The 24564-nt window shown below is 42.3% G+C and overlaps 1 protein-coding gene and 1 pseudogene across 1 annotated transcript in view; one reads left to right on the top strand and one right to left on the bottom strand.

Annotated features, from left to right (window-relative positions):
* Nucleotides 1–14424, bottom strand: part of LOC110488955 (GPI ethanolamine phosphate transferase 2, catalytic subunit) — a 119426-nt gene extending 105002 nt beyond the window's left edge. The window contains exons 1-2 of the mRNA XM_021561447.3: nt 13892–14424; nt 13446–13651 (exon numbers count right to left, since the gene is read on the bottom strand). Coding sequence (XP_021417122.3) covers nt 13446–13651; nt 13892–14045 — 360 coding nt within the window. The 5' untranslated portion in view covers nt 14046–14424. The remainder of the gene's footprint in view (nt 1–13445; nt 13652–13891) is intronic.
* Nucleotides 3781–4537, top strand: LOC149978315 (uncharacterized; annotated as a pseudogene).
* Nucleotides 14425–24564: the final 10140 nt, after the last annotated feature.

The following is a 24564-nucleotide window of genomic DNA, read 5'->3' as shown; positions in this document are numbered from 1 at the left end:
TCTGCATTGGTAACACTGCTTCGATGTGGTGGCTGTTGTCATTGTGTTGTTGGTTTGAGCCCAGGGAGGAGCGAGGAGAGGGACGGAAGCTTTACTGTTACACAGGCAATACTAAAGTGCCTATCCAATAGTCAAAGGTTAATGAAATACAAATGGTATAGAGGGAAATAGTCCTATAATAACTACAACCTAAAACTTCTTACCTGGGAATATTGAAGACTCATGTTAAAAGGAACCACCAGCTTTTATATGTTCTCATGTTCTGAGCAAGGAAAAAACGTTAGCTTTCTTACATAGCACATATTGCACTTTTACGTTCTTCTCCAACACTTTGTTTTTGCATTATTTCAACCAAATTGAACATGTTTCATTATCTACTTGAGGGTAAATTGATTTAATTGATGTATTATATTAAGTTAAAATAAGTGTTAATTCAGTATTGTTGTAATTGTCATTATTACAAATATTTTTTTATTTTATTTAAATTGGCCGATTAATCGGTATCTGCTTTTTTGGTCCTCCAATAATCGGTATCGGCGTCGAAAAATCATAATCGGTAGACCTCTAGTCCTTACTGTCCGAGACAGAGTACAAATGTATCCGAAACAAGACGGAGACACTCAATATGTGGTCTCAAGACCATACTCGATTACTACAACACTGCTATCAATGTTATAGAAAAGGTCAAAATCATTGTCTCCCTGACTACCAATGTTATTTCGTTACGCTAGCATCAACAGTTACTCAAGTGTAATTTGCAGTAGAAATAGGCTAACACCAGAGCTACTGCAATTACAATGGGAAATGGGTGTAAGACTGTGTTCCAAACAATCACTGAATGACCAACTGTGTACCATAAACAATTCAAGTAGCATTGTATCACATGCTTTTGTGTCCTCCTCAGCTAGTTAAAGCCAATGAAGCAACTCACATAGGCCTGGATGTTGTTGGCAGTATCTCACTACTCAGTCACATGCGATGCATATCAGCATGTTTTCACACCGCAACGCCTTGCATAATCACTGTGATTTCTCACAATCAGGCATTCTGGGGCAATTAACCTTCGGTCAGCCTCACAGAAGGAAGCAGAAAATGGTGTGAAATCTAAACCACGTGATGGATTCCATGCTTTGTTTTCCTCCACATGGTTGTGCAGGTGCATTAGTACATTAGTGCAGCGGAGCTAGCAGTAGTTTTGGAGGGCCTGCTGGCATTTGGAATTCAAGCAAAACTACCAGAATTATCTACATTTAGGCTAGGCCAAAACTGAAGGAATTAGGCCTAATTTTAGAAGCAGAATGTCTGAATGACTGCAAGCATGCTTGCCTATATTCACATACTCAGTGCATACTACTCAACACTGCCAGAAAACCTTAGCACTCTAGCCTAACATATCTCACACTAGCCTAATTGTCAAAACAACTCCACTCAAGGATTGACCAAAGAATAGCAAGCCTAGGGGGACGGTTGGCAATGAGCCAAACACAGATGTGAAGATACGGTGGTGAATAAAATACTAAAACCAAACACTAATTGTTACTCATTATTTTATCGTTTGTACTATTGTGTTTTATTATCTCGTGGGAAAAAAGGTCTGCTAAATCTGGCTCTGGCACCATTTTAAAGTTGATGACGCTGTTGCCCAAGTCATTAAAGTCTTCGGAAATAATTTATTTTGGTGCTTTAGTTTGGGAAGTCATCATGGATATGCAGTTTTTTAAACTCCCCCAGATTAAAATAAAAATACGTTTGAAGTCGGCGGCTGGGGACAATGCCCCCCTACTCCCCCAGTTTTACTCTCCAGTGACACTTCGGTTCTCTTACGAGATGTATTTTTACACAAACTTCAAAAGGAGGTAGGGTATCATTGAAAATATATTATATCGCTTCAATGCTGCATGTCATTAGATCATGAGAGGAACAAGATGTGATAAAGAATCGATGTGATGCGCTTGACAATCACCTACCTATCAACTGCATCACGAACATGATCAAAAGCTAGACTAAAAAGGGGGGTAAACTGTCAATCCAAGGGAAAAGGAACTCCTAAAGCAGACATTTACAGTGTGCTGAAAGTACAAATAGCCTACCTCAGATAAAGCCATTTACTTTACCTTGGAATACTAGCCAGAATATTTGTTCATGGAAGCAATTGTTAAAACTACAGTGCTAGCATTTTTCTAAAGATGAATGATCTACTATTCAGAACCCCAAAGTGGTCCAAATGGATATCTTTAGATCACTACTCTGCCACAGCGTCAAACCCTGATTGGAGCCAACTTATTCATTTTCAAGCTAGGCCTACATTTCCAAAGTCAGCAGAAACTTTAGATCAATACTTGACTTTTGATCTTAAGCAGGCGCTCTACACAAACTCTAGAGCAGCACTTCCCAACTTCTATTCCGGGGACCACCATTTGTGAATGTAACAAATTAAAGGCCTATTGTTATTATAAAACCTTAGCATTATGAAAAGTTATGCAAAATTGCCTAGAATACTATTAATACTCCCAACTGTTATCTTTGGAAGACAAAAATCTAAAATAAATAAAACAATGTGGACCACCTGTAGGTTGAAAACCACTGCTCTAGGGACAACACCAGTCTATCCATCCATGATGGTTCTGCTCACACAAACAACACAACCCTCCATCTGTGAGAGAGAGAACTCAGTTGAAGACTGCACCGGCTTGTTCTTAGATGTGGTGGGAAAACACTCAGATGCAGGAGAAAAGCTTGTATCAAGCAGGGTTTCTACCGATTTCATCATTGGGAGGCTGGGGAAACACAGGATATTTGTTGAGGCGACTCCTTCTCCTGCATAGGATGTGACTGGCAGGCAAAATAAATATGTTTGTTGAGCATTGGAGTCGATGGAGAGAGGATCTAATGTTGGGGCCTGGTGGAGGAACAGAGGAAACCAAGGGAAGCCTTGTCTGAGCTCTGGAAGAAGCAAGGACCAGACACAGAAGCATATTAGTGTCAGAAACAAAGTAATCATCACTAGTATGTTCAGGGAACACGCTGAAACGCAAAATGCATTATTGAGACTTAGCACTAAGGAGGGCCTCAAAAATGCAACTAGCATTGCATAAGAGTTATAATGGGGGAGGCAGGTAGCCTAGTGGTTAGAGCGTTGGACTAGTAACCGAAAGGTTGCTGGATCAAATCCCCGAGCTGAAAAGGTAAAAATCTGTTGTCCTGCCCCTAAACAAGGCAGTTAACCCAATGTTCTCTGGGAGGCCGTCATTGTAAATAAGAATTTGTTCTTAACTGACTTGCCGAGTTAAATAAAGGTTCAATTAAAAAAATACAAACATTAAAATAAGATGGGTTCATTACAAATGAGGACAGAGATATGAGCATGTCCTAAAATTTATATCAGCAGGCTTATTATACTTTTCCCCAGAGTCTTAGTAATGCAGATTATCTGATTGCTTTGTTCTTTTCCCAGGGCATTTTATTTTAGTCCTACATATTGTCCAGAAACCAATATTCTAAACTCAGCAAAAAAATAAACTTCCCTTTTTCAGGACCCTGTCTTTCAAAGATAATTCGTAAAAATTCTAATGACTTCTCAGATCTTCATCGTAAAGGGTTTAATAAACACTGTTTCCCATGCTTTTTCAATGAACCATAAACAATTAATGAACATGCACCTGTGGAAAAGTCGTTAAGACACTAACAGTTTACAGACGGTAGGCAATTAAGGTCACAGTTATGAAAACTTAGGACAATACAGAGGCCTTTCTACCTACTCTGAAAAACACCAAAAGAAAGATGCCCAGGGACCCTGCTCAGCTGCGTGAACGTGCCTTAGGCGGGCTGCAAGGAGGCATGAGGACTGCAGATGTGGCCGGGGCAATACTTTGCAATATACGTACTGTGAGACATCTAAGACAGGGCTTCATGGAGACAGGACAGACAGCTGATCGTCCTCGCAGAGGCAGACCACGTGTAACAACACCTGCACAGGATCGGTACATCCGAACATCACACCTGCGGGACATGTAGAGGATGGCAACAACAGCTGCCCGAGTTACACCAGGAACGCACACTACCTCCATCAATGCTCAGACTGTCCGCAATAGGCTGGAGAGAGGCTGGGGACTGAGGGCTTGTAGGCCTGTTGTAAGGAGGTCCTCACCAGACATCACCAGCAACAACGTCGCCTATGGGCACAAACCCACCATCACTGGACCAGACAGGACTGGCAAAAAGTGCTCTTCACTGACGAGTCTCGGTTTTGTCTCACCGGGGGTGATGGTCGGATTCTCGTTTATTGTTGAAGGAATGAGCGTTACACCGAGGCCTGTACTCTGGAGCGGGGGCGATTTGGAGGTGGAGGGTCCGCCGTGGTCTGAGGCAGTGTGTCACAGCATCATCGGACTGAGCTTGTCATTGCAGGCAATCTCAACACTGTGCGTTACAGGGAAGACATCCTCCTCCCTCATGTGGTACCCTTCCTGCAGGCTCATCTTGACATGACCCTTCAGCATGACAATGCCACCAGCCATACTGCTCGTTCTGTGAGTGATTTCCCGCAAGACAGGAATGTCAGTGTTCTGCCATGGCCAGCGAAGAGCCCGGATCTCAATCCCATTGAGCACGTCTGTGACCTGTTGGATCGGAGGGAGAGAGCTAGGGCCATTCCCCCCAGAAATGTCCCGGGAACTTGCAGGTGCCTTGGTGGAAGAGTGGGGTAACATCTCACAGCAATAACTGGCAAATCTGATGCAGTCCCTGAAGAGGAGATGCACTGCGGTACTTAATGCAGCTGGTGGCCACACCAGAAACTGACTGTTACTTTTGACCCCCCTTTGTTCAGGGACACATTATTCCATTTCTGTTAGTCACATGTCTGTGGAACTTGTTCAGTTTATGTCTCAGTTGTTGAATCTTGTTATGTCCATACAAATATTAACATGTTAAGTTTGCTGAAAATAAATGCAGTTGACAGTGAGAGGACGTTTATTTTTTTGCTGAGTTTATATCCTCCTCCCTGAGCAACTGTGATCTTCATAATTTACTGAAGAGGATGACTAACCACACACACACACATCACTATGGGTGAACACAACATTCAAGGGAAAGGTACATTGAGATGAAAATGTATAATGGATCTAAAGCAGAACTGAAAGAAACTCCTCATTCTTCCTATTATAATGGAATAAAAAAGGCTAATGTCTGATTTATTGATTGATTTGTCAAAACATATTTTCATAAACCCAATTATCCTGATTGGCATTTCACAGGTGGATGAATCCAAATGCTGCAAATCCTTGCAACCCTCATGGAAGTCGTGTCCAATTTAGGGTCATCATGAGCAGACAGGTCTACACGATTTCGGGCCGGTTTCCCATACCCAGAGTAAGCCTACACAACTGGATATTTACACTGCTGCTACTCGCTGTTAGTTATCTATGCATAGTCACTTCACCCCAACCTACATGTACAAATTACCTTCACTAACCTGCAACCCCCCGCATTGACTCGGTACCCCCTGTATACAGCCTCGTTATTGTTATTTTATTGTGTTACTTTCTATAATTTAGTTGAACTCTTTCTTGAACTGCACTGTTGATTAAGGGCTTGTAAGTAAGCGGTAAGGTCTAGCTAGATATGTTGCATTCGGCACATGTGACAAATAAAGTTCGATTTGATATTAAACATGCTTAATGAAGATTCTCAATTTAAAGTGCCACCCCTGGAAATGTTGAGATGCCTTGTCTTAATGTTGAGAGCGGATAGCCATTTACTATACATGGTGTGATAGCCTAATTCCCTTTACTGTAACACATAGGCCTATTCAGGCAAGACATTTCATTTGGAAGAAGTCTACCGAATTCCTTTACACTTTCTTCCCTCTTCCCTCACCAAAACATCTTTCTCCTAGCAGTATGTTCTTGTTACAGTGAAACTGACGGTTTAGAAATTATACACTGGCAACAAAAACATTTTCCTATGTGTCCATTCCAATGAACGGATATGGATGGGAAAGGCAGAGCTAGAGCTGAGAGGTAATTCTTCAGAAGCAGAAATGTCTTACTGGGAACGGGCAAGTCTTTGGAATGCTAATGAGTTCAATTTGTGCATGTGTAGAGCAAGTTGTCAATCTGAGAAAAATAAAGTAAATATTTCCTTCACACAAGTGTTTTTAACAGTGCAACCTGAGGGCATGTGTGAAAGCGTTCGTCCCTGATAAGTAGAGATTAACTTTAATTTCCCAATTTCTGGACTAAAGCAATGAGCAAAAGGGTCATTGTCGATGATGAGTGCAGTGGCAAACATTTATCATCAGGGAATCATCAAGTACCACTAGTCCTGTGGTACTGGTCTTCGCTTAATAACATAGGCTTCACCTTATTTCATTGTTATTAAGTCTGGATCACACACTACGAACTGCAGTATTTGAGACAGCATAGCCAGTAAAGTATGGCGATTCTGAGAAAAACATCCAAAAATAGACAGAGCCAAAAATACAGGCTTGGTCTTTACCCCGACAACCATATTATTTTTCAAATGGCCCCAATTTCACCTTTGTCAAAGGAATAAACCATATACAATCTAACTCATAAGAGAACTCCCTTTCTGCAAAGGTCTTCTCAACTCTGATTGGGTGATTTCTGAACACACCGTTGCTTTACCTGCAAAGGCATTATTCTGTCCTGAAAATACTTTCTCTTATCACTTAAGTGGGTAGGAGAAGTGAAAATAATCCAGGGAAACTAATTGGAATGGGCCTGTGTGAGTGTATGCCTATTATCAACAACAGGAAACTGGGCCACAAAAGCCTTTCCTATGTGCCTCACAACACAAGAGCAGCTCTACCCAGAGTACAATTCTGGCAATATGTACAGTGCCAGTCAAAAGTTTGGGCACACCTACTCATTCAAGGGTTTTTCTACATTGTAGAATAATGTCGAAAACAAGAAAACTACAAAATAACACATGGAATCATGTAGTAACCAAAAAAATGTTAAACAAATCAAAATATATGGCTACCCTTTGCCTTGTTGCCAGCTTTGCACACTCTTGGAATTCTCTCAACCTGCTTCACCTGCAATGCTTTTCCAAAATTCTTGAAGGAGTTCCCACATATGCTGAGCACTTGTTGGCTGCTTTTCCTTCACTCTGCCGCCCAACTCATCCCAAAGAATCTCAATTGGTTTGAGGTCAGGTGATTGTGGAGGCCAGGCCATCTGATGCAGCCCTCCATCACTCTCCTTGGTTAAATAGCCCTTACACAGCCTGGAGGTGTGTTGGGTCATTGTCCTGTTGAAAAACAAATGATAGTCACGCTAAGCGCAAACCAGATGGGATGGTGTATTGCTGCCTAATGCTGTGGAACCATGCTGGTTAGGTGTGCCTTGAATTCTAAATAAATCACTGAAAGTGTCACTAGCAAAGCACCCCCACACCATTACACCTCCATGCTTTTATGCTGGGAACCACAAATGTGGAGATCATCCGTTCACCTACTCTGCGTCTCACAAAGACACAGCGGTTGGAACCAAAAATCTCAAATTTTCACTCGTCAGACCAAAGGACAGATTTCCACCGGTCTAATGTCCATTGCTTGTGTTTCTTGGCTCAAACAAGTATATTCTTCTTATTGGTGTCCTTTAGTAGTGGTTTCTTTGCAGCAATTCGACCATGAAGGCCTGATTCACGCAGTCTCCTCTGAACAGTTGATGTTGAGATGTGTCTGTTGAACTCTATGAAGCATTTACTTGGGCTGCAATCTGAGGTGCAGTTAACTCTAATGAACTGCAGCAGAGGAAACTCTGGGTCTTCCTTTCCTGTGGCGGTCCTCATGAGAGCCAGTTTCATCATAGCGCTTGATGGTTTTTGCGACTGCACTTGTGTTCCTGATTGACTGACCTTCATGTCTTAAAGTAATGATGCACTATCGTTTCTCTTTGCTTATTTGAGCTGTTGTTGCCATAATATGGACTTGGTATTTTACCAAATAGGGCTATGTTCTGTATACCACCCCTACCTTGTTACAACACAGCTGGCTCAAACGTATTAAGAAAGAAAGAAATTCCACAAATTAACTTTTAACAAGGCACACCTGTTAATGGAAAAGCATTCCGGGTGACTATCTCATGAAGGTGGTTGAGAGAATGCCAAGAGTGTGCAAAGCTGTCTTCAAGGCAAATGATGGCTACTTTGAAGAATCTCAAATATAGTTTTTATTTGTTTAACACTTTTTTGGTTACTACATGATTCCATGTGTGTTATTTCATAGTTTTGATGTCTTCACTATTATTTGACAATGTAGAAAATAGTAAAAATAAAGAAAAACCCTGGAATGAGTAGTTTTGACTGGAACTGTATATCCAATGAAATATTTATTTTCCTCAACGATTCTCTCAATTACATCCTTCCCCAAACAGCCTTTTCTGGGATCGTTCCTGTCAGACAGCCAGAGGCTGGCTGGTGTACTCCTAATGAATGGGCTGGTTCTCTGGGTGATTCTGATTTGAGTTAGTTGGCTGTGTCATACCAGTTGATTGGGTGCACTGCAGTGATTTGGGAAGACGCAGTATTCCATGACTGCAATCTTGCACTGCCATCTTCTGGTAGGAATGAGAACGTCTCAAAGTTCTGCTGATTCTTCTTTCCTGCTTATTCAGTGTAGGCTATTTGTGGCAGCTGTTTGAATCAAAGTTTACATTGAAAATCTAGAAATTATCTATTAGGCATAATTAGCCTACTTGGTGCTAGATCCATGTTGACATTTTAAAGTAGAGTAATGTAATCAAATGTCATCAGAATAAGGTGGTAGAGTACAACTTTTCTGTGTCTCTTTGAACCACATAACCTATAGATTTAATGACCTAAGTGGTGACTAATACGAGAAATGTCAAAGGTTCAGGCTGCTACACAGTCACTACGGACTAAATCTTTAATTATTTTGACATTATGAATTATTTAAATGGTGGTTTGGGCCCTGAATTCTGATTGGCTGACAGTCGTGGTATACAGTGCCTTGCGAAAGTATTCGGCCCCCTTGAACTTTGCGACCTTTTGCCACATTTCAGGCTTCAAACATAAAGATATAAAACTGTATTTTTTTGTGAAGAATCAACAACAAGTGGGACACAATCATGAAGTGGAACGACATTTATTGGATATTTCAAACTTTTTTAACAAATCAAAAACGGAAAAATTGGGCGTGCAAAATTATTCAGCCCCTTTACTTTCAGTGCAGCAAACTCTCTCCAGAAGTTCAGTGAGGATCTCTGAATGATCCAATGTTGACCTAAATGACTAATGATGATAAATACAATCCACCTGTGTGTAATCAAGTCTCCGTATAAATGCACCTGCACTGTGATAGTCTCAGAGGTCCGTTAAAAGCGCAGAGAGCATCATGAAGAACAAGGAACACACCAGGCAGGTCCGAGATACTGTTGTGAAGAAGTTTAAAGCCGGATTTGGATACAAAAAGATTTCCCAAGCTTTAAACATCCCAAGGAGCACTGTGCAAGCGATAATATTGAAATGGAAGGAGTATCAGACCACTGCAAATCTACCAAGACCTGGCCGTCCCTCTAAACTTTCAGCTCATACAAGGAGAAGACTGATCAGAGATGCAGCCAAGAGGCCCATGATCACTCTGGATGAACTGCAGAGATCTACAGCTGAGGTGGGAGACTCTGTCCATAGGACAACAATCAGTCGTATATTGCACAAATCTGGCCTTTATGGAAGAGTGGCAAGAAGAAAGCCATTTCTTAAAGATATCCATAAAAAGTGTTGTTTAAAGTTTGCCACAAGCCACCTGGGAGACACACCAAACATGTGGAAGAAGTTGCTCTGGTCAGATGAAACCAAAATTGAACTTTTTGGCAACAATGCAAAACGTTATGTTTGGCGTAAAAGCAACACAGCTGAACACACCATCCCCACTGTCAAACATGGTGGTGGCAGCATCATGGTTTGGGCCTGCTTTTCTTCAGCAGGGACAGGGAAGATGGTTAAAATTGATGGGAAGATGGATGGAGCCAAATACAGGACCATTCTAGAAGAAAACTTGATGGAGTCTGCAAAAGACCTGAGACTGGGACGGAGATTTGTCTTCCAACAAGACAATGATCCAAAACATAAAGCAAAATCTACAATGGAATGGTTCAAAAATAAACATATCCAGGTGTTAGAATGGCCAAGTCAAAGTCCAGACCTGAATCCAATCGACAATCTGTGGAAAGAACTGAAAACTGCTGTTCACAAATGCTCTCCATCCAACCTCACTGAGCTCAAGCTGTTTTGCAAGGAGGAATGGGAAAAAATGTCAGTCTCTCGATGTGCAAAACTGATAGAGACATACCCCAAGCGACTTACAGCTGTAATCGCAGCAAAAGGTGGCGCTACAAAGTATTAACTTAAGGGGCTGAATAATTTTGCACGCCCAATTTTTCAGTTTTTGATTTGTTAAAAAAGTTTGAAATATCCAATAAATGTCGTTCCACTTCATGATTGTGTCCCACTTGTTGTTGATTCTTCACAAAAAAAATACAGTTTTATATCTTTATGTTTGAAGCCTGAAATGTGGCAAAAGGTCGCAAAGTTCAAGGAGGCCGAATACTTTCGCAAGGCACTGTATCAGACCCTATACCACGGGTATAACAAAACTTTTATTTTTAATACTCTAATTACATTGGTAACCAGTTTACAATAGCAATAAGGCACCTCTGGGTTTGTGGTATATGGCCAATATACCATCACTAAGGGCTGTATCCAGGCAATCTGCGTTGCGTTGTGCATAAGAACAGCCCTTAGTTGTGGTATATTAGCCATATACCACACCCCCTCGGGCATTATTGCTTAATTATGCTAATTTCCCTATGGTGAACAGGACATGTTACTAGAGACTTAACGTTTTTACCCCACAACAATTAAAGGAAATACACATCCTTTTTACCTCAAATTGGTGATATTAGTATTAAAATGTATAGTCATCACGATCTCCAAAATCGATTGCTTATAACAGCTTATCTCTGGTTTAGTATCGGTGTTCGTGTTGGGACTTAACCCAGCTGTCATTTTCAGACTACGGTGGCTAGAAAGAAAAAGAAATGAGAAGCTACTCCCTTAAACATCTCTGGCCTCACATGAATTCATGGGTTGGAGGTTACGCTATCATTCAAATTAAAGCCAACCGCCATTGCTATTTAGAAACCGACCTGAGGTGTCTATTCATTTACACCTTATGGAACAGCGGGGACTAAGAAGCAACACAAACATAGGCATACAAACACACAATAGCATACGCACTATACACACACGTACACATGGACTGTACTGTATATATATGTGGTAGTGGTGGAGTAGGGGCCTGAGGGCACACAGTCTGAATGTAATGTTTTTAAAATAGTTTAAACTGCCTTAATTTTGCTGGACCCCAGGAAGAGTCCATAATAAATACAAATGCACAAACTGTTCACATCCACCTTGTTGGCGGACAGAACATTTTCCAGGTTTAAAGCTTATTTCCTGCAATTATACAATTTTTGGCATGGGGTAAGGAGAAAATGTTGCTGTTTTAAAGCAATTTTTTTTTAGCAATTCTATACATTTTGTCACGTCTAATGCGTACTCATGTGATATTTGAGTCACTCAAACATTACAACAAAATCTATGGGCTAAAAAAACATAGCTATAAAACGTTAACTGACATGGGCTAGATGAGCTGGACATTTCTGACAAGTTAAAAAATAGCTCTCTAAGGTATGCAAAGAGTAAGATGAAAGACGGACTGAGTTTACTTTTTTGCATCGACATCATATCGCTGAGTCTACCTTTAATCAATACAGCAAATCACTTGGGTTAGTTCTCTAAAAAGACATCAGTTCACACAGGCTCACATTTTAGGACTTTTGTGTTTGGTCTGCTGACGGAGTTGGGTGGGTGAACAATCATCATGCAAGGTTAAACACTGAACATATGACAACCAATGAAAGGTATACCTGACTGTCACAATCACAAAGCAACATATTCACCGTAGAAAAGAAAACCCCTGCACACGCCATATTACCTCTGCATATTTATTGCAATATCATGAGTGCGGGAGTTATCTATTCTACAATTAAGATGTAAAGGGCTATATTTCCCATACCACAATTTATTTGTATTTTTTTTCTTTAACCTTTATTTAACCAGGTAGGCCAGTTGAGAAAAAGTTCCCATTTACAACTGTGACCTGGCCAAGATAAAGCAAAGCACTGTAAACATACAATAACACAAAAGAAAATAAAAATATAAATATCTATGTACAGTGTGTGCAAATGTAGAAGAGTAGGGAGGTAGGCAATAAATAGGTTATAGATGCAAAAATAATTACAATTTAGCATTAATACTGGAGTGATAGATGTGCAGATGATGATGTGCAAGTAGAGATATTGGGGGCGCAAAAGAGCAAGACGCTAAGTAATAATATGGGGATGGGGTAGTCGGGTGCGCTATTTACAGATTGGCTGTGTACAGGTACAGTGATCGGTAAGCTGCTCTGACAGCTGATGCTTAAAATTAGAGAGGGAGATATAAGACTCCAGCTTCAGAGATTTTTGCAATTCTTTCTAGTCATTGGCAGCAGAGAACTGGAAGGAAAGGCAGCCAAAGGAAGTGTTGGCTTTGGGAATGACCAGTGCAATATACCTGCTGGAGCGCGTGCTACAGGTGGGTGTTGCTATGGTGACCAGTGAGCTGAGATAAGGCAGGGCTTTACCTAGCAAAGACTTATAGATGACCTGGAGCCAGTGGGTTTGGCGACAGATATGTCGTGAGGGCCAGCCAACGAAAGCATACAGGTCGAAGTGGTGGGTAGTTTATGGGGCTTCGGTGATATAACAGATGGCACTGTGACAGACTACATCCAGTTTGCTGAGTAGTGTTGGGGGCTAATTTGTAAAGGACATCGTCGAAGTCAAGAATCGGTAGGATAGTCAGTTGTATGTTGGGCGGCATGAGTGAAGGAGGCTTTGTTGCGAAATAGGAAGCCGATTCTAGGTTTAATTTTGGATTGGAGATGCTTAATGTGAGTCTGGAAGGAGAGTTTACAGTATAACCAGACACCTAGGTATTTGTAGTTGTCCACATATTCTACGTCAGAACCGTCCAGAGTAGTGATGCTAGTCGGGGGGAGGGTGCGGGCAGCAATCGGTTGTAGAGTATGCACTTAGTTTTACTAGCATTTAAAAGCAGTTGGAGGCCATGGAAGGAGTGTTGTACGGCGTTGAAGCTCGTTTGGAGGTTTGTTAGCAGTGTCCAAAGAAGGGCCAGATGTATACAGAACGGTGTCGTCTGCATAGAGGTGGATCAGAGAATCACCAGCAGCAAGAGCGACATCATTGATATAGAGAGAAAAGAGTCGGCCCGAGAATTGAAACCCTGAACTCTAAATTAGAGTTAGTTATGGTGGCGTTTCACATTCTTACCTTGATTCTGGGCATTGTAACTGTAGGAGGTCTTGCCTTGGCCACAAAGCTGTATGTGGAGCCCCTCTCCACCAAGTGCCTGATGTAAGGCATGTATTTTCTCCCATTTGGACCAAACACAAAGTCCTCCCTGAGAGCATCGATCAACACTATCACTACTCTCTTGAAAAGGGCGTCCGGGACTTTGGAGGAGTTGAGGGATCTTCCTGCAATGCCAAAGAAAATGGCAGTTACCAACACATTATAGCCATTGTAGACAACACAGAGGAACAAATGGGTAGGAAAGCATTTATTCGGTGTGCAAAATAATGACTGTATTACCTTGTCATTCAAGCAATTACCTAGCTAGCTATCCAATTCACAACATCAACATAGCTAGCTGAGAGCATAGTATAACAATATCACACTAATTGGGAGTATAGCTAGATAATGTCAACACAACACACCGGTAAAGGGTTCAGGCGGAACATCTGACAACTTGCTCTTCGATGAAAAAGAAGATTTGATAGGGACTGGGAAAAATCCCCTAAGAAACAAGGCAATGCCTAATACCTCCAGTATGAGACAAAAACAGGCAAAAACAGACGAACGTATCCTCATTTTGCTGACTGGCTGGATTGCTAGCTGACTACTATGATATGAAAGGATACACGTTTTCTTGACAACAGCGTTTGAATTAATCCTGACTCTTGCACTAGCTACACTGATAGCTAACGTTAGCTAGTTAGAGGTTGCTTGCTAGCAGTTAGCTTGCTGTCATGAATGGCTCTCTCACAGACTAGTTCGCTAACTCGCCCCAATTTTGCAAAATCATTTTTTCTTTACAATAACAAACAAAACATTTTGTGGCATATTCATCACCACTGCAAAACATGTGTTTACACCAGTTGAAAAATTATTTCAGGAGCTGAAGCTATCAACTGGTGTTTTGACTCATGTCCGTGTTGATTTAAACCAGCTACGGGTAGTCGAAGCAGTCAAAAAATGTACATGAAATTTGTGTAAACTTCGAGAATAATCACAATACGTCTAATGATTTATATACACAACCAATGATTTATATACACATCATTGAGTGAAACATGTTTGGAAAAGATTCAAGCTGTTGTCGATATTTGTGATTTTTTAAAATAAAGACAAGTTAAATGTATTAGATGTTTGTGATAAGCTGAATGGTCAAAAGAGAGATTTTTGGGTAGAATACAGTAGCTAGGCAAACCTTTTTGGATACAACATAAAACAGCTTGTGGTTTGCTGTAATGATTTATTTTGCAAAGCTCTGAGGTGAAGGTTCCCCTGGGTACAAATCTAAAATCAGCTCCCTCCCCCAATTCTAACCTTAATGTCCTACTCCTGTCTCCTTTCCAGCTCATTTATCACCTGATGTATTTAGTAAAAGTCACATCTCAATAGCGAATCCAGTTATCCTCATGACACAGCACAAGTGGGGGAGTGGGCCTTTCCTCTTTAGATTTGTTTTACCCTTTAGTGTGTGTACTTTACTGTATTTATACTTGGGATTTTCAATAGTAAAGACGCCCGCATAAATAGGTTCAGTTTGCTCCTTTCAGAACTTAGCTAGGCGAAGCGAACTTCTGCACTTGCATACTCCCTAAAGAGTGCTCTCATAATGTCAGTGCCCGGAGAAGACACGTTTTCGAGGTGAGCAGGATGATTATGAGATGGCGTTAACTCAGATGCCACCGGGCCGCAAACAAAACCAGGAGAAGAGGAATATTGGGACAGGGACACAAGAAGATGGATTTCTGAAGAGGAATGGAGGGGAAAAGTGGAAGAAGAAATCGAAGAGAATGAGGAAAGCAGAGATTGGATTTGAATTTGAGGAATATGGCAATAAAAATGGAGATGGGGTTTCAAAGAAGATTGGTGTCAAGTGCAAACAGAGTGAGCCGAGCGCCAGACCAAGTTCTAGAGGTGAAATGGAAGTGAATGAGAGCGAGTTAAGTGAGGTGGAAGATGTGGTGAAGAGCTCGGAACCCGAGCCAGGGATCAATGGACATGATACAGAAGAATCTGGTCCAGTAGAAGTGACAATTTTGGAGAAAGTGGATCCTTGCCTTTTGGCAGATTCATTTGTGGTTTCAGGATCGGTGGGAAAGGCGTTGGGTGCAGTTGAATCAGTGAAGGTAACCTGTAGTGGACTTGTGATATTTGTTTGTGTTTCCTCTGACCAGAGAGAGCAGGCACTACATGTCACACAACTTGGGTCAAGATCTGTTGCGTGCTTTGCTCTGAGAAACAAGGCACCATTGAAAGGAGTGATTTCTGAGGTCGTGTTACGTTTGGATGTGGAGCAATTGAAGTTGAATATTCCTGGTGTTTGTGATGCCTGCCGTTTGGTGCGACACAGACCCGGTGGTGAGCGTTTGTGAAATAGAGGAGTCACTGTCTTAGAGTTTTTACCCAACAAAGTCATGTTAGGACATATCAGTTATGGGCCTCCCGAGTGGTGCAGCGATCTAAGGCACTGCATCGCAGCAATCTAAGACACTGCATTTATACAGCCCAGTCTGTGTCACAGCTAGTCGTGACCGGGAGACCCATGAGGCGGCGCACAATTGGCCCAGTGTTGTCCGGGTAGGGGAGGGTTTGGCCGGCTGAGATTTCCTTGTCTCATTGTGCTCTAGTGACTCCTTGTTGCAGGCCTGGACACCTGCAAGCTGACCTCAGTTGTCAGTTTGACAGTGTTTCCTCCGACACATTGGTTCAGCTGACTTCTGGGTTAAGCAAGCAGTGTGTGAAGAAGCAGTGTGGCTTGGCAGGGTCATGTTTCGGAGGACGCATGGCTCTCGACCTTCGCCTCTCCCAAGTCCATAGGGGAGTTGCAGCGATGAGACAAGACTGTAACTACCAATTGGGGAGAAAAGGGGTAAAAGTAGAAATAAACAAAAATAAACAAAAAAAAGTATATATCAGTTATCCTGTCAGAGCTTTTGTGTCGAATCCACTGCGCTGTTTCAAGTTTATGGTCATATTGCAGCAGTTTGTAGGAGGGAGATTCCAAGATGTGCAGGGAGGGCATGTGTGCAGGGAAGGCATGGCCTAGAGGATTGTGTAGTTTCGGTGGATAAAGTTGTGTGTGTCAACTGTAGGTGTGCCCATTGTAGGTGTGCCCATGTTGCTGGGGATCTGAAGTGTCCAGAGCGAAGGAGACAGGTTGAGGTGGCTAGAGTCAGTTTAGTGCAAAAGGTGTCGTTTGCTGAGGCAGTGAAGAAACTAGAGGAAGATGGGTCAAGGGTGAGGGATCCTGAGAGGATGACTGTGAGTAGGAGGTCTGTGCCAGCACAGAGTGTTGCAGGTTTAGGTTTTTCCATTTATGTTTTGAGGTTGGAATTGAACATGTAAAATACATTAGCACATAGGGCGCACCGATTGGTGTCGCTTCATTAGTCAGTATGTGTTGCACCTGTGACAGTTGCCATCTTGTTAGTGGGAAGGTGTTTTAACTGTGCTGGCCCAGGTGCTATTTAAAAGTGGCTGACCCAGCGCTCCAGTTATTTTTTTGTCATCTGGCAGGCCGACTGGACCTAGCTATCTCGGCTGCTGGCCGGACCTACAATACCAGTCAAAAGTTTGGACACACCTACTCATTCAAGGCTTTTTCTTTATTTTTACTATTCTCTACATTGTAGAATAATAGTGAAGACATAAAAACAATGAAATAACACATATGGCACATATTGTGTAGTAACCAAAAAAGTGTTAAACAAAGCAAAGATTCTTCAAAGTAGCTACCTGTTGCCTTGATGACAGCTTTGCACACTCTTGGCATTCTCTCAACCAGCTTCACCTGGAATGATTTTCCAACAGTCTTGAAAGAGTTCCCACTTTGTCACGTTCTGACCTCAGTTCCTTTTTTATGTCTTTATTTTAGTTGGTCAGGGCGTGAGTTGGGGTGGGCATTCTATGTTGTTTTTCTATGTTTTGTTCTGTTATATTTCTATGTGTTTGGCCTAGTATGGTTCTTAATCAGAGGCAGGTGTCAGTCGTTGTCTATGATTGGGAGCCATATTTAGGTAGCCTGTTTTCTATTGTGTTTTGTGGGTGGTTGTATCCTGTGTTAGTGTTTTCAACAGACGGGACTGTTTCGGTTGTTATTTTGTTCAGTGTTCTGTTGATTTATTAAATATATCATTATGGACACTTACCACGCTGCACATTGGTCTGATCCTTGCCACTCCTCCTCTGAAGAAGAGGATTTCCGTTACAGAACACTCCCCCCCCCCCCCCCCCCCCCCCCCCCCCCACCCCACCAAAAAAGGACCAAGCAGCGTGGTAACGGGCAGCAGAAATCTCAAGACTCTGTTTTGTTATATTTCTATGTGTTTGGCCTAGTGGTTGTATCCTGTGTTAGTGTTTTCATCATACGGGACTGTTTCGGTTGTTTGTTTGTACTTTTGTGATTTTGTTCAGTGTTCTGTTGATTTATTAAATATATCATTATGGACACTTACCACGCTGCACATTGGTCTGATCCTTGCTACTCCTCTTCTGAAGAAGAGGAATTCCGTTACACACATATGCTGAGCACTTGTTTGCTGCTTTTCCTTCACTCTGCGGTTCAACTCATCCCAAACCATCTCAATTGGGTTGTGGTTGGGTGAGTATGGAAGCCAAGTCATCTGATGCAGTACTCCGTTACACTCCTTCTTGGTGAAATAACCCTTACACAGCCCGGAGGTGTGTTGGGTCATTGTCCTGTTGAAAAACAAATTATAGTCCTACAAAGCGTGAACCAGATGGGATGGCCTATCACTGCAGAATCGTGTAATAGCCATGCTGGTTAAATGTGCCTTAAATTCTAAATAAATCACTGACAGTGTCACCAGCACAGCACCCCCACACCATCATACCTCCTCCTCCATGCTTCACGATGGGAACCACACATGTGGAGATCATCTGCTCACCTACTCTGCGTGTCACAAAGATACGGCGGTTGGAACCAAAAATCTAATTTGGACTCAACAGACCACAGGACTGTTGGGGGCCGGTAATGCAACTTATTGGCTGCCAACTGCCACTAAACCCCCCAAAAGACACAGCCATAACACTTCCTGAAAAAAGTCTGAATAAATATAAGATATATCAAGAAATCTGTCATTTTTACATTTTTGACGCACAATTTTACATCTAGCTCAGATGTTTACAGTACAGTTTACAGTAGTTGGAAACTATTTTTTCCCTGTTTATCAAAAGTGTTGGAAAAACTTGTCAATAATCAACTGACTGGCTTTTTTATGTCTATAATATTCTCTCTGGTATGTAATCTGGTTTCTGCTCATGTTTTGGATGTGTCACCGCAACCTTAGTTTTGGGTATGTCATTTTAGGAGAAAATTGAAAAAAAGGGTGGATCCTTAAGAGATCCTAAAGAATGTCACCATTGTCATTTTAAGCAATGTTGTGCTGCTATTTTTAATGACTTGGCCAAAGATTTTGATACAGTAGATCCTTCTATTCTCGTGGGCCGGCTAAGGTGTATTGGTGTCTCTGAGGGTTCTTTGGCCTGGTTTGCTAACTACCTTTCTCAAAGAGTGCCAGTGTATAAAGTCAGAAAATCTGCTCTCAGCCACTGCCTGTCGCCAATGGAGTACACCAAGGCTCAATCATAGGCCCCACGCTCTTCTCAATTAACATCAACAACATAGCTCAGGCAGTAGGAAGCTCTCTCATCCATTTATATGCATTTATATGCAGTCTTATACTCAGTTGGCCCTTCCCCAGATTTAGAGTTAAAAGCTCCAAAACAAAGATTTCTTAGTGTCCAACAAGCTTTCTCTGCCCTTAGCCTTGTTCTGAACACCTCAAAAACAAAGGTCATCTGGTTTGGTAAGAAGAAGAATCTCCCCACCAGTGTGATTACTATGTCTAAGGGTTTAGAGCTTGAGGTACTCACCTCATACAAGTACTTGGGAGTATGGCTAGACAATAGACTGTCCTCGTCTCAGCATATATCAAAGGTGCAGGCTAAGGTTGAACCTAGACATGGTTTTCTCTATCATAATTGCTTCTCTTTCACCCCAGCTGCCAAACTAACCCTGATTCAGATGTCAATAACAGCTGGTGCGCGATGTCTAATGTTAAAGAAGTCTTGAGGTATTGCTTGCCTGAGGTAGAGTACCTTATGATAAGCTATAGACCATCTACCAAGAGAGTTCTCATATATATTGTTCATAGCCATCTATTCACCACCACAAACGGATGCTGGCACTAAGACCGCACTAAACCAGCTGTATAAGGCCATAAGCAAACAAGAAAATGCTCATCCAGAAGCGGCGCACCTAGTGGCCGGGTGACTTTAATGCAGGCAAACTTAAATCTGTTTTACCTCATTTCTACCAGCATATCACATGTGCAACCAGAGGGAAGAAAACTCTAGACCACCTTTACTCCTCACACAGAGACGCATACAAGCTCTCTCTCGCCCTCCATTTGGAAAATCTGACCATAATTCTCCTGATTCCTGCTTACAAGCAAAAACTAAAACAGGATGTACCAGTGACTCGCTCAATACAGAAGTGGTCAGATGACGCAGATGCTATGCTACAGGACTGTTTTGCTAGCACAGACTGGAATATATTCCAGGCTTCATTCAATGAGATTGAGGAGTATAACTCCTCAGTCATCGGCTTCATCAATAAGTGCATCGACGATGTAGTCTCCACAGTGACCGTATGTACATATCACAACCAGAAGCCAAGGATTACAGGAAACATCCGCATCGAGCCTACCAGATGAGCTAAATGCCTTTTATGCTTGCTTCGAGGTGGGCAACACTGAAGCATGCATGAGAGCACCAGCTGTTCTGGACGACTGTGTGATAACGCTCTCGGTAGCCGATGTGAGTAAGACCTTTAAACAGGTTAACATTCACAAAGCCGCGAGGCCAGACGGATTACCAGGACATGTACTCAAAGCATGCGCAGACCAACTAGCAAGTGTCTTCACTGACATTTTCAATGTCTCCCTGACCGAGTCTGTAATACCTACATGTTTCAAGCAGACCACCATAGTCCCTGTGCCCAAGGAAGCGAGGGTAACCTGCCTAAATGATTCCCGCTCCATAGCACTCATGTCTCCATGAAGTGCTTTGAAAGGTTGGTCATCAACAGCCTCATCCCGGATGCACTAGACCCACTCCAATTTGCATACCTGTCCAACAGATCCACAGATGACGCAATCTCAATCGCACTCCACACTGCCCTTTCCCACTTGGACAAATGTAACACCTATGTGAGAATGCTGTTCATTGACTACAGCTCAGCTTTCAACAGCATAGTGCCAACAAAGCTCATCACTAAGATAAGGACCCTGGGACTAAACACATCCCTCTGCAACTGGATTCTGGACTTCCTGACGGGCCACCCCCAGTTGGTAAGGGTAGGCAAAAACACGTCTGCCACGCTGATCCTCAACACTGGGGCCCCTCAGAGCTGTGTGCTTAGTCCCCTCCTGTACTCCCTGTTCACCCACGACTGCGTGGCCATATACGACTCCAACACCATCATTAAGTTTGCTGACGACACAACAGTGGTAGGCCTAATCACCGACAACAATGAGACAGCCTATAGGGAGGAGGTCAGTGACCTGGCAGTGTGGTGCCAGGACAACAACCTCTCCCTCAATGTGAGCAAGACAAAGGAGCTGATTGTGGCCTGCAGCAAAAGACAGGCCTCCATTAACATCACAGGGGCTGTAGTGGAGCTGCTTGAGAGTTTCAAGGTCCTTGCTGTCCACATCACCAATGAACTATCATGGTCCAAACACACCAAGACAGTCATGAAGGGGGCATGACAACACCTCTTCCCCCTCAGGAGACTGAAAAGATTTGGCATGGATCCCCAGATACTCAAAAGTTATGCAGCTGCACCATCGAGAGCACCCTGACCGGTTGCATCACCGCCTGTTATGGCAACTGCTCGACATCTGACTGTAAGAGGGTAGTGCGTATGGCCCAGTACATCACTGGGGCCAAGCTTCCTGTCATCCAGGACCTATATACTAGGCGGTGTCAAAGGAAAGCCCAAAAAATTGTGAAAGACTCCAGTTGCCCAAGTCATAGACTGTTCTCTCTGCTACCACATGGAAAGCGGTACCGGAGCACCAAGTCTAGGTGTCTAGCGACAAGTCCAAAGGCTCCTTAACAGCTTCTACCCCTAAGCCATAAGACTGCTGAACAATTAATCAAATGGCCACCCGGACCTAATTACCTTGACTAACCTGTATCCCCGCACATTGACTCGGTACCGATACCCCCTGTATATAGCCCTGTTATTGTTATTTTATTGTCATACTTTTATTATTTTTTGCTTTAGTTTATTTGGTAAATATTTTCTTAACTCTTTCTTGAACTGCACTGTTGGTTAAGGGCTTGTAAAGTAAGCGTTTCACGGTAAGGTCTACACTTGTTGTATTCAGCACAGATGACAAAGTTTGATTTGATTTGATCCTCCCAAAGCTAGATTACAGAGAATAAATGTATAGATTGGCAGGTAAGGGTGCTCTCGAGCGGCTAGATGTTCTTTAACATTCAGCCATCAGATTTGCCACCAATGCTCCTTATAGGACACATTACTGCACTCTATACTCCTCTGTAAACTAGTCATCTCTGTATACCCATCGCAAGACCCCCATGCTTATTTATAAAACCCTCTTAGGCCTCACTCACCCGCATCTGAAATACCTACAGACTGGACAGTTTTATCTCCATCTCTTCATTCAAAGACTCAATCACGGACACTCTTACTGACAGTTGTGGCTGCTTCACGTGATTTATTGTTGTTTCTTCCTTCTTGCCTTTGTGCTGTTGTTTGTGCCCAATAATGTTTGTACCATGTTTTGTGCTGCTACCATGTTGTGTTTCTGCCATGTTGTGTTTCTACCATGTTGTTTTCATGTGGTCTTGCTACCATGCTGTGTTGTAATGTGTTGCTGCAATGCTATGTTGTTGTCTTAGGTCTCTCTTTATGTAGTGTTGTGGTGTCTCTCTTGTCATGATGTGTGTTTTGTCCTATTTAAAAGAAAATCCCAGCAGACGTCCCCGCAGGAGGCCTTTTGTCTTTTGGTAGACCGTTACTGTAAGGAAGAAGTTGTTCTTATCTGACTGACCTAGTTAAATAAAGGTTAAATAAAAGAAATAGTGCACTGCAGAAAGTAGGGCCTAGCTGCTGTTGCACTCTCTTGTTGAATGAAGGCAAACCCTTAATTGAAATGTCCCATCCTTAGTTCCCACCACTACTAGTTGTCCAATCTCCAATGAAGGGACATACACTTCGGCTAACAAACTTTGACTTTCCCCAAGAAAAAATGTAGTGTCTGAGAACAGCCGGGGAAAAAACCTGCCGAACACCAAAATGAACAAAAACATAACCCAATTTCATCAGGAAAGCATGCGACAGGCTTAACATTTAGGTCAAAATGTTTCAAGTTGACCCCCAAAAATTATGCAAAGTAGGGCTAGGACTACTGTATGCTAGCAACCTGACAAAGTCAAAACATACAAAAAACTACAGAAAGCAGCAGCATGCTGTCTAGGCCTATGCATGACCACCGCACTTGCCATGTGTGACCACAGCTCTTGGCTCAAGTTTACCATATGCTTCCCAGTCTAAACAGTTTGCGGCATAGACAATATGATAAGGACATTTTGTGATGTTTTGGTGTTTGGCAGCGTTCTGCTTTTTTTTGAGAAGGGTATAATTACATACCTCAATTAGTGGTGTTTCTGATGTCAAGTTACACCAGTTGATGCTCGCCATTGGTCCCTGGTCATTTCTTTCGAGTCGGGAACAACTGTTGTTGACAACTGTAACATTGTAGCAAAGCTTAATCTCAACCTTTTCATAACCTTAACCTGCAGTCTCCTAACCTGCCAAGCTAACTCACCTAACCTGCCACGCTAATTCAACTAACTAACCTGCCACATTAGTTATCCTAACCTGCTATGTAAACAAATAATTTGTGTCAAGAATCCATTAACACCGGAACTGACCAATGGCAAGTATCAATGGGCGTTTTCTGATGTCAGGGAACACCCACTTCCAGAAATGGACTGAATTGCGGTCTGCAATTACACCATATTGTCAGTGTTGTCAACTTAGCGACCTTGTCGCTATATTTAATGAATATTCAGACCCCTCTAGCGACACATTTTCAAAAAAGCGACTAGCGGCAAATCTAGCGACTTTTTCTGGTGTTATTTGAGAATTTTGGAGACTCTGATGTGAAAGCATGTATTGTTCTTACTCTTCTCAACGAGCAGCGGGTGCTGCCGTGGGCCCCACCCCTGTCCCAAAGCACTCACAGGCGGCAGCCCCTCCCAGCTGCAGTCAGAGCAGGAGATGTTCACCCCTCCACGTCCAGACTACAAATGAATCTCGCATGCGGGAAGCCGCCGCTGGCTGATCACGCCCTGGCTTACAATAAAAAAAACAATTAACCTGAATTAGGGCCAGACAAGTTACCATACTTTTCTCACATTGCCATTGACAGTTTTTTCTATTGTCTCTTTTTGGTCCATGTAGATTGTTAATGTAGATTGTATACGAAAAAATGTAAAAAATGTTATGGTTAAAAATGTTTTACATGTTTTACTGTGACTTGTTGTAGGCTCCTAAGTGGACCATAAGGTTAAAAACCAAACCAAATTAAGAAAACTAAACTATAAAACAAAAAACAAAAACATCTAATTAAAAATCAAATTAAAAACTAAGTCCGCCAGAGTGTCTCTGTTGGGTGACTTTTGCCTGTCCTAAGCCCGGATAAAGGAGGAGGGTTGGAATTGTGACATTTAAAAAAAGCAAGAATCGACAGAAGGAAGTTCATTTGTAGTTCTAAACATATTTAGGGTGTTTTCTACTCACTTTTTGTCTCTCCCACAACATTATTCCTCTCTCCTACAGCGTCCATTACAATTACATGCACATGGCCAATTATGCAAATGAGGTGATGACGTCATTTAGCGACTTTTAGGACAGCCAATAGCTACTTTCCTTACTGTGGAGTTGGCAACACTGCATATTGTTTGTTTTTTTGGCTGTTCCAGTACACTTTTTTTATTGAGACTTGTTGAAGTTCGGTAGCCAAAGTCTACGCCCCTT

This window comes from Oncorhynchus mykiss, chromosome 14, assembly GCF_057628025.1.
Source record: "Oncorhynchus mykiss isolate SJ-2025 chromosome 14, ASM5762802v1, whole genome shotgun sequence".
Taxonomy (NCBI): Eukaryota; Metazoa; Chordata; class Actinopteri; order Salmoniformes; family Salmonidae; genus Oncorhynchus; species Oncorhynchus mykiss.
This window is presented reverse-complemented; position numbering and strand designations above follow the sequence as displayed.